At 30.6% G+C, this 11,458-nt stretch overlaps 1 protein-coding gene across 1 annotated transcript; it reads left to right on the plus strand.

The window, feature by feature from the left end:
• The first annotated feature begins 9,406 nt into the window (after nt 1-9,406).
• LOC131876673 (stigma-specific STIG1-like protein 3) lies at nt 9,407-9,796 on the plus strand. Its single transcript, XM_059222116.1, has one exon. The coding sequence runs from the start codon at nt 9,407-9,409 to the stop codon at nt 9,794-9,796; it is 390 nt and encodes a 129-aa protein (XP_059078099.1).
• Nucleotides 9,797-11,458: the final 1,662 nt, after the last annotated feature.

Consider the following 11,458-nt stretch of genomic DNA (forward strand, 5'->3'; position numbering starts at 1 on the left):
TGTGTTGATTTGGCCAAAGATAAAAGCCATTGTGGCAGCTGTGGTTTTAGCTACCCTAAAAAGCAAAAATGCCATTATGGGATGTGTTCTTATGCTTAGCTACTTTGCTACTTTGTAATAATCTGTCACTCACTCACTCACTCACAGTTGAATTGGTAAATAGGATGAGGCTTTGTTCTATTTTCTTAGATCTAATCAATTTTATTAAATAATTTATTTAAAAAATTTAGGATCAAAATATTAAGAATTGTTAGGATGAATTTTAAGTTTGGAGTATATATAGGATGTAACAAGTATGCATTGTTAATAGACACACCAAAAATAGATGTTATAATTTATTTATTTTCATTCTTCTATGTCGTGGGTTGCGATTTTGAGTATCTCAGTATGTTTGCTTTTAACATAATTTTAGTTGACATTTTTATCTAATAAAATAATTAACAGTAATGAAAAAATTATATATTCAAAGAAAAGAAAGAATGTCCTTCACAAATAAACTTGAGGGGACCTAAATTTTCATTGCCCATTTATTTATGTCTTCATACTACTGCTATTCCATAAACTATTAGGCGCATGTTTGAAGTATTCTTTTAGAAAGTGAGTATTTATATTTTTGAGTGATTATATTCTAAACTCTTTATTCATATTCCAATTGATAGCCAATAAACAATTATGATTTCATCATACAAGTCATTCGTCCAATGGAGTGAATCCAGGAGAAAAGAAAAATGTATAAAATATTACAGAAAGAAAAGTCATTGATCCTTTTGAAGCAATATAGAGCCTTGATGTAGTCTACATTTTGAAATAATTGTTTAAGTAATGAAGAAAGAGAAGTCCCTAATACATCCATCTTAGAATTTGGGAGACTTTTTTAATGTTGTTGCTCTTTTAACTTTTCAACTGTAGATTTGCTTCATTATGAAAGCAAGGAACTCAAAACAATAAATGAAATTAATAACAAGTATATTTTTAATTTTAGATAATTGGAAATGGAATAGAATTGAGTTAAATGGAATTCAAACAAAGACAATGTCCAAATTTAAATCTTATTGTCAATGAAAGATTAAAGTTATGCTAATATAGGTGTTCATCTAAATTCTAATTGAAATATGTACTTATCAAACATGATAGACTTCTTTTTGAGAAGCTTGCAATACAATTTATATTTTTTTAAATGTGAGATGAATCATGGGGTAGGTTCATTCGATGAATCTATGGTTGAGATTGTTTAGAGGGTTTTCCTATGTTATAGGAGGCATGATGGATGGTTAAATTTTTTATTTATTTAATGTGAATGATGAAGAAACAATGTGTGTAAAATGGTTATGATAGTTAATTATTTTGTTACAAGCATAAAAAAGATATTAAATATTTAATTACGGAAATGAAGGGTTGAGATTAAATAAATAAATGGATGGTTGATATATAATATTATAAAAAGCGGAAATGATTGTGTTTGTGTACTTAATGAAAAAGGTGAGATAGAAAATGAATGTTTATTTCTATTTTAAACATTAGATGCAAATCAAACTAATTAACTAAATAGTGGAGCGGTAAGGAATTCATTAAATGTGTTACTTAATTTCTTAGGATAATTTTTGTATGGTTTAGTCAATTAGCATTGTAATTTTGAGGAAAAACTATGAATGGTGTTAAAATGTGTCATTAGGAATCATGACAGCTTTTAGATGCTTATGTTTTATCCCACTTCAAAATTTTATTGTGACTAATAGGAAGTAATGAAATGTTAAAGGAAGTAAATATGCATGCAATGATTGGATGATAGTGGTGATAAGTTTTGATTAGATTAGCATGGGAAAGAGCCCAAACCATTTACATAATTGTTATAAAGGAAAATGGAATGAATCACACCAAGAGTGAAATTAACCAAAAAATAAAAAGTAGAGTCTTTAGATCAAAATAGACAAGAAATTAAAAAATACAGAACCAACAAGCTACCAGCCAATAGATTAACTATTAATAATGAAATTCAATAGCTTCATTTCTTGCCATTCTTTCTAAACCATATCCAATTGGTCCTTGAAAAAGTAGTGTTTAGAATCTAAATCCTAAATATAACTTGCACTAACTAGGCTCTACACTGACCTAGGTTGGGGAGTTAGGAAATTTGATAAGATATTTACATTTCTTATGTCCCTGATTTGGAAGGCTACTCTGACCCACAAACACCACTTCTCTCCTCCTCCTCTTCTTCTCATTATTCTCCTTCTAGCACTTGAGTTCTTGCTATAAAGCTTCAATGGTGAGGTTCATTATATTTATATAATCCTTCTACTAATCTATTAGCTCTTTTATGTTACTCAAGTGGACCTCCTATTTTTGTTTTAGTTTGACCACTTTAGCTTCCAATTGGGGGTTCTTAGCCTATTGCTTTATGATTTGAATTTCCTTTGTCATAACCTTGTAGAATTTAAATCTCTCAGTGATTATTCTAGTTTTTTCCCCAAGCATTATTATCAATTTATTCATTTCATCATTCCTAGGCTTTCTAAAAAACTATCTTTTCCAACACCCAAATTTTGTGTTTGGCCTAATGAATTTGAGTCATTTACCACTTCAAGAGATCCATGCGAGTGTTTAAGGCCTTACAAACCTCCTTAGTATTTTATTACAAAACTAATACATAGGATACATTGTCTGTGAGTTGGTTTGAAGATTAGCACCTCCTCTGGCTTGGTGGATTCCTCTACAAGGGGTGAAAGAGGAGGGGGTTGTTGAGAACAATTTTGGTTAATGGAATCAAAATTTTCAAAGGAGATAGAATTATAACTAGAAAAATTGTCATAATACTCTAAATCCAACACATGCTCAAAATCCCAACTCAAGGGTTCATAAAACCTCAACATTTGTTAAATCTTTTTTTTTTTGAGCCTCAATGGTGAGGTCGACCATAATGACCAAGGAAGAAGTGGAAGCCCTAAGGGATAGATTCAAATTTGGAAGAGGGGCCAAATTAATGTAAGAGGAAGTAGTTACTAAGGTAAGGAGTTTACGATTGGTATATTGCACAAGAGTAGATTGATTAACAATTATATGTATAGGGTTAATGGCTATAGAAAGAGCTAAATTGTACTAAAACAGACACATTCTTAATCCTTCATGAAGCAGTGGTTTCCTAGACCAAGCAGTTTTTTATATTGACTCTTCTAAAGAAGTAAAAAACTAGAAAGAAAAAATTAATTTGATTTGATGCTAAAAGTGGTTAAGGATTAAAAATAAGGAGGCATGAAACCTATTGTACCTACACTCTAGGGTGAGATAGTGCATTAAAACCTCGGCAACTCTTGAACAAGCCTTTAAGACATCCTCACAGTTTAATCAACTTTACAAATGGTTTGCTTTCTCACCATTTCTAAGAAAAATACACATAGCCTCCTTATAGTCTCCTTTGATTTTCAAGGGCAAGAACACTCCATCATTTGGGATGCTCGTTGCTGGTGCAACTAGCCTCCCTTAAGACTTTGAATGAAGTTCCACACACCATGATACACCCTTCTTCCATGAACAAGAAAACTCCATAGATAAAGTAAGGTCAAAAACTTGCTTAGATAGGATATAGGGAGTAAAGTTTCATGCATCCAAAATATCCTAGACTTGCTAACCTTTATCAACATTCTCACGCTCTTTTGGCTCAATTTGAACCAAGTTGCTACCCATTTTTTTCTTAGTTGTAAACACCAGAAAATAATAACCAACACTTCAACCAAAGGAAAGAGACAAAGTTAGGTGGAAAATTGGTGACTAAACTAAACTAATTTAGGCTTTAATATGAATCCAAAACATGTGACGCAAACCAATGACAATGAAACTTTAAATTGAAATGTCACTTTTGTTGAGGTGTTGATGAGTCCTAGTTTATGTCTTTATTTGCAATTATTTAATGATGCTTAAGACTTTTATATATCCACTGTTAGGATTTCATGTTATGCTTTAACTGCCTTTTTGAGCCTATATGTTGGTCATGTTGTCCTTAGTCTAAGACCTTTGTTGTGATGATACAGTAAGCACTATAAATGAAAATATAAGTATTAACTTTATCTTTAAATGCTGATAAATATGTTGCAATGAATTGTCATGAACCGTAGTTTCAATAATATGTTATTAGGAAAATAATGTAGGCTTTTTTATAATGAATAGAAATTGGAATGAATATGAACGTTTATTTTGATGATAATGTAGTTTGTATGCAAATGATAATAAATGATTTGTGCACTTTACTCATGCAATATGCAATTAGATGGCTAGTATTATCTTTATTGGGGATCATAATTACTGATGAATTATTGAGTTCAAGTAATGCAAGAACATGTGAACAAAAATGAAGGCGAGAACATGACTTGGGTAGAGTTGTCTTAGCTTATGACTTCAATAAACTAGAGGAATCTCACACACGACAATATAAAAGTGTTTGTGCAATTGTGACTTCGTCAATGCATTATTTTAAATTAAAATGATTTGAGTAATTGGTAGTCGTTATATTGATTTCGTCTATAAATTGAAAGTTAGATGGATATTTGTAGGAATCATGTAGGTTAACTAATTAATTGAAATTAATTAGCTAAGAGGAAGATTTGTGAGGATTTGATTTTTTTTAGAAGAATAAAGAAAGGGATTGATTTATTAAATAAATCAATCATATGCTATAGTGACAATATTAATTATATTTAATTAGTATTGAGAGGAATTTGAATTAACATAATTAATTAATTAATTATGTGAGGAATTAAAAATAATTAAAATAATTATTTTTAAGTGTCTACAAGATGATTTCGTGTTCTAGCATAGGAAAATGCAAATATTTTATGATAATTATTGTTGATGTGATTACAATTGTATGGAGTTCGTATGCATAAAATTCGATGATTGTTTATAAGTTATGTTGTATTTGAAAGTGAATGAAATGATCATGTCAATTTGAAGTAATAGTTTATAAGTATATATTACCATATTTATACTAAATCTTTTTTTAAATGAAATCGAATGTTATATATATATATTATTAATTTATTAAATATCATAAAAGTTTTTGTTAGGATTTCTTTTTATTTAACATTTAATAATTAAGTGCAAAGTATGTATTATTAAATATATTATTGTTTATGTTTTGAATAATATATATTAATTCTTATGCATTGAATAGCAAAGCTGGTGGGTAAGTTGATAGCCGACTTAACAGAACTACAGTCAACTTCTCCACACGATGGCTCGCGACCTTTGGGGAAGGAAGCAACTTGGCACAAAGTTCCATGACAATTTGAAAACCGCACATCTCTCCATATCCCACGGTGGTAGTAGGAAAGACTGTAGTCTCTACGGTGATAGTGGAGAAATAAAACCATCTCCTTCATGATCCAAGGTCGACTCAACTGCAGAAAACAACAGTTAGAACCCGAGCACCCAAACGTGTCGATAAGATAGTTAATAATAGGTAGATAGACTGGGGAGTCTCTTAGGAAGGAGTAGATGTGGGGAAGTGAAATGAAAGACCTGTCAATGATGCAGCCAAGGTGTCAAACCCATATCAATATCTAAGCCAAGAATATAGCAGATAATATAGAGAAAAATAGTTTAAATAGAGGCAAGGGCTTGAGAGAAAGGGTAGAAAAAGATAGGAAGATAGAAAGTTAGAGAAAGTTAGAGGAAAGTAAGAGGAGAGAAAGATAGAGGAGAGCAAGATAGAGGAGAGACAAGAGAGATTAGAGAGAAATTTAGAATAGAGATAGTAAATAAGAATAGAGAGGTAATCCAAGAGAGGAATAGTGGAAGAATCAATAGAGAATTGTGAGCCATCAATCAAGGGAGAATTAAGCTAACATAGAGGAGGCACGTGAGACTTCACCTCAAGGAAGCATAAGGAGGTAGGATTTACATCTAGTTTTGGTCATTTTGCAATTAGAAATGATAGTGAAATGGTGCTATGGCTAGTAGAATGAGATTTGATATATGACATTCCATGTTTACATTCAATTTGTTTTAATATTCTTTTGAGTAGTCATAGAGGAAAACATTAGGTGGTACATGGGACGAAATAGCTATGAAATGCATGTATATTGTTAAAAAATGGTATTTAGTGCTAATGGGTTAGAAAAGATAATCATTTAAAGAATGTGCACTCAAATATAACTCACTTATATGAAAAGATTCATACTTTCTCTACGCCTTCTTAAATTTAAACTTAGTTGAATTATATTTTTATTTAGAAATGAAATTATGTTTTCTTACCAAAATTGCGATATAGTTATTCTACGAAAGATTGTTTTCAGATATGTGCGAATGAAAAAGTGCTTTATTTATGAACAAAAGTATTAGGAAAGATGTTAGTTTTATTAGACAAAAGATTGTTTTCTTTTTAAAATTGTATTCTTGATTTATGTGAACCAAGCTAGATAGGCTTGTGTATGGGGAAAGTTACCTTCTAGGACGAGTGCTGAATATGGAAACTTAGAGAGAATAGTTTACTTTTCCAAACTCTCTATTTTTGCTATGCATGGCATTATACTCAGTCGAGTAAACCAATTGAATACAGCATTGAAATAGATGGAGTTCTTTTATTTATACTCTCTACCATATCCTTGATTGATCTTGCTTGTTTCTTGTTAGAATTAGAAAAATGAAAATGTATGAATCATCTAGGCATGCACCAGATTCCATCTTGTCTTTCGAATTATTTTGCTAAGCAATTCGTGCAAGGGCGAGTATTCTTGATTGACCAAGAATTCCGGGAAAGCGTAAGCTTCAAGGTTGGGCGGAAAATGCGCCTAATTATTGTTCTCGTCTTCATTTGAAGGACTCATTTGAAGCAACTCAGATTAGAGATCAACGGATGCTCTCTCTTTCATTTTATGTTTTGATTATACTTATGGCAATAAAAAGCCTAAACATGGTATAAAGATATTGTAATGAGATATTTATACATTTCGTTGTTATGAAAATTTCCTTATCTTCTAATAGATCTATTATTGTTATTTCGATTTAGCAAGCTTGGTTTAAACTTTAAGAATGAAATAGACTTATTATCTGATTTATGAGTTTATTTATGAATAAAGAGTATATTATGTCTTATTTGGATCTAGAATAATTTACGTCTTTACATGAATAATCATGAATGTGAATAGATGTCTCTATACTTACGATGATGATGTAGCTGCATGAGAAGACTTTTATGTTCAATCTGGGCTTAATTATCAATAGTGTGGCATCATTCACTAGGATTGGACATCGAGGCAAGAAGAGGTGAAAGGTTGTTACAACTTGGGCACCAGCTATTTGAGGTCATTAAAGAGCCTTCAAGGCTAGTTATGAGCTATTAATGTCTCTTATTAATAACCATGCTTGATGATTTTAACAAAATCTTGATTCATTTTGAGGGTTGCTAAGATTGAGAACACTTTATCAACTTGTAAAAGGATATCTTTGAACTTGACATCATAGCTTGACAAAAAAAGTGCCATTATTATGTATATTTAAAAAAAAACTAAAATTTTTGAGATTCATTTAACAAGGTTTATTTCATCATGGAAAGTATTTTTTCACATATTGTTATCTTTATATTTTTCCATATCGATAACTCTACATTTCCATTATATTTGTACTACATTTATTTCTTGAATATTACTATCACATTTTCATAGCATCAATATAATAACCATCAAAATAAGGTTCATTGAGTAGATTATCAATATTGTAAATACTTAAAAAAAAATCATCAATATTATAAGTCAAGCCAAAATTGTACAAGAGTGTCAAGTGATGATAAGCAATATAAATATTTTCCTTGTTTTTCTATTTTATAAATAGATTGGAAAGATATTTAAATGAAATATATTTCATATATTGTCAATTTTACTAACTTAATTATCATTCATTTACCGTCCAAAAAATCCATCCATCTATGAATAAGCATACCAACAATATTGTTATAGCACCTTGAATACTCATCTATAACTAACCAAATATAAAGAAATAGCATCCTTGTACCTCCCACAATTTATCAAATTCTTTCACTACATTAAAAGATCAAATAAATTAATGCTTGAATATCATCACTTCTATCTAATTCTATAGATTTTAAGTGGCAAGTCATGTTTAAAAGATTTTAGACAAACCAACATTCAACTAAAAGTTTAGTTCATAAATATATAGGCATAATGGTTCACTCCCTTCAAATAAGAGAAACCTAACTAAAATTAGGATTTAGTTATTAGGATAATACAAATATTTGTCATAAGTTATAGTCTATTGATAGTATCTATTTATTTTATATTTACTTACAAAGAAAGTATAAAAAAATTCAAGTACCGGAAACAATTTCACTAATTCTAATCTTGAAGTCGAGCAACTCATAAAGAGTTTATTAGAAACTAGGTATTGTTGGATGCAAAATCCATCATGTTAAATTGATGACATTAGAATTGTATGCCAAATGACTCTAGGTAAAATTTATATTCTTCTCTAGGTAAAATTTATGTTCTTCTATTCTTAACACTTCATCAAGAGAAATCAATTATTCATATAATTTGAATTCATACTCTAATAAAAAAAGTAAATAAATAAATAAAAATTATCCTCAAAAATATGTGAAAGAAATATTTTATTGAAAAAATCCCCTTATGTCAACTCTTCCATAACACTAATTTATTAATTACAATGACAACACATCAATAATATATTTTAAGTGAACAAAGCTTGCGTAATTGTTTGTTTTCTTTTTTCATTCTTCAGGTGTATCGTGGATTGAGTTTTAAGCCTGCCTGCATGCTGCCTTATCACACCACCATTTTAGCTGACTTTTTTCTTCTCAATTAAATAATTCCTATTCATAGCAAATTTAGCTACTTATGAACAAAGAGAATGTCAAATTGTCATGTTCGCTAACCATTTTGTAAATTGAATTGCCCAATGATAGCTTAATACTCCACCTATTCTCTCGTAAACCTTGGATCTCGTACTCATCTTGAACGTGCTCTTCTTTTACTAAAAATGGTTATCGCCTTTTAAGAGCAATTGCAGTCTTAAAAATAGGCCCACGAGATCTTTGATTTATGAGCTTCATCTTCCACTTGACAGCCCAAATACAATTATCAATTCACTACACAAGCCATTCTTCCAATGGGGTGAATCCACTACAAAAAGAAATTTATAAAGTATTGCAGAAACAAAAGTCTAAGATTCTTCCGAAGCGGTAGGGAACTTCACTAGTATAGTCTGCATTCAGAGATAAATGTTTAAGTAATGGAGAAAGTAAAGTCACAGATTCTTCCATCACACTATATAAATGCTTGCTCTTGGTGTTGTTCTTAACTATAGAAGCGACCTCTGCTATTGAGTTATCCTGTCATTCTTTAGCAGAGGAGCTCGGTTTCTTATGATGGGGTTGGGATTAATGGCTTTGCTTATAATTGCAGTCATTGCAACGATAATAAGCAATGCAGAAGGAGAAATGGCAACGCCATATTCAAGGAGGGTATTAAGGAGCAGGTTTCTTACACAACAAATATCAGCAAAGAGTGTATCATGCAGTGAGTACAAGGATACGTGCAAGAAGAATAATATTGCAGGTAAAAATAAATCCATGTGCTGTGAAAATCGCTGTTATAATTTGCTAATAGATCGCAACCACTGTGGGTCATGTGGTGCCGCTTGTAAGTTTGGATATACTTGTTGTAACGGTAAATGTGTTGATTTGGCCAAAGATAAAAAGCATTGTGGCAGCTGTGGTGTTAGCTGCCCTAAAAAGAAAAAATGCAATTATGCAATGTGTTCTTATGCTTAGCTACTTTGCTACATTGTAATAATCTGTCACTCACTTACTGACAGTTGAATTGGTAAATAGGATGAGGCTTTGCTCATCTAATTAACATCTCCTCTCCTTTGTTGTTGATTAGATTTGTTTGTAATATTTATTGGTCGTATGTCTAAGCAATAATATGTTGTATTTAAGAAGCAGATGTGTAATGGATTGAAATAGTTTATTATGAGCTGTTTCAATTATGAAATGATCTTGCAAGTGATAAAGATTGTTCATAATACAAACATTGATTTTAGAGTATGAAATATTTTTTGTAAGGAAAGTATTTTTTATTTATTTATTATCGTACTCAGAGAAAAATCAATCAAAACTTTGTTTGTATTATTTATATTATTTAATTTTCCTTGTAAAGCCTTTTGTAAGATGAAATATCTTTAACATTCATCTTTAAATATAAGTGAATGTACAAGATGCTTTTAATTGATAAATTCTATTAAATAAATAAGTTAATAAAATATCTTTTGTTTATTAATCTTGAAGATAAAAAAAATTAAGGATGGTTAGAATGATGAATTATAAGTTTTGCATATATAACATGTAATAAGTATGCATTATTAATGAAAATTATTTTATGCCATGTCTTATAACATTTTCTTTTCTTTATGAAAGGAAGGTGGAGGATAGGAGGTTTTTATTGTTCGTATTTTACCTTTCATTGTTGTCCTTGATGTCGGCATGTGGTGATTAAGATGCCAGGTTGGATCTTTGACTCCTTGATCTATGTGTAGGTCTTTACGTAGTGACTTCTTGTCTGCGGGTACTTGGTTTTAACACTTGCCAATTATGACTTAAGTTTTGTTGTGGTTGAGTTGTCCCACTTGGCAGTTGGTTTTCACGAGAGTTACTTGATTAATAGCATTTCACTTGGCACGTGGGCAGTTTTATCTTATTTAATATCTTTTCACTGGGCACTTGATATTTTCCGGATTTGAAACATCTTTGTTATTTACTTTGGGGCTTGTATGTCATACTTTAGCTTTCTTTTGAAAGCATCTTCGAACCCTTGTCCCCATGTATGTTTGTAGCTTCTACCAGATAGTTTCTTCATTGTTTCAGTTGGCTTGGTTTGAATCATCATCATGAACAGGAAAGTGGTCATTGAGCAAAGGTTGGTTTGGTTTGTTTCATCATCAGGAAAGTGGACTTTGAGCAAAAGATGTATACGCTCCATACAGGTTTTTCAGTTTCTTCTGTTTGACTTTTTGCCGGCATAGTCAGGTATTCTTTCAGTTTAACAAGCAAATGCCAAGATTCAGATTACCATTTAATTAAAGGGTTTATCTTTAAACAATTGGTTAAGAAGTTAGTTTCATAACAACTCTTCAGTTATGAGTATTTCATTTTCAAAGAAAGGCATTTTGTTTTAGTTCTGATATTTTTGAAGACATGCACATATATATATTTAAAATGGAAGAAGTGCGTGTGTGAAAAAAAGAAGAGAAAGTGTTTAGAAACATTTCTCAGTTGCTCTGTATTTTTTCTGTTGTGCCGAATATGGAAAATAAAGTAAGAGAGTTTTGAAAGAAGTCTTTAAAGAAGTGCTTTTGTGATTCTACAATATTATGTTTGACAGTTTATAATCTTGATCAACATTGTATTGTTCAATTAGCTTTCATTGGAATTTTC

Source organism: Cryptomeria japonica, chromosome 6 (genome assembly GCF_030272615.1).
Source record: "Cryptomeria japonica chromosome 6, Sugi_1.0, whole genome shotgun sequence".
Classification (NCBI taxonomy): domain Eukaryota; kingdom Viridiplantae; phylum Streptophyta; class Pinopsida; order Cupressales; family Cupressaceae; genus Cryptomeria; species Cryptomeria japonica.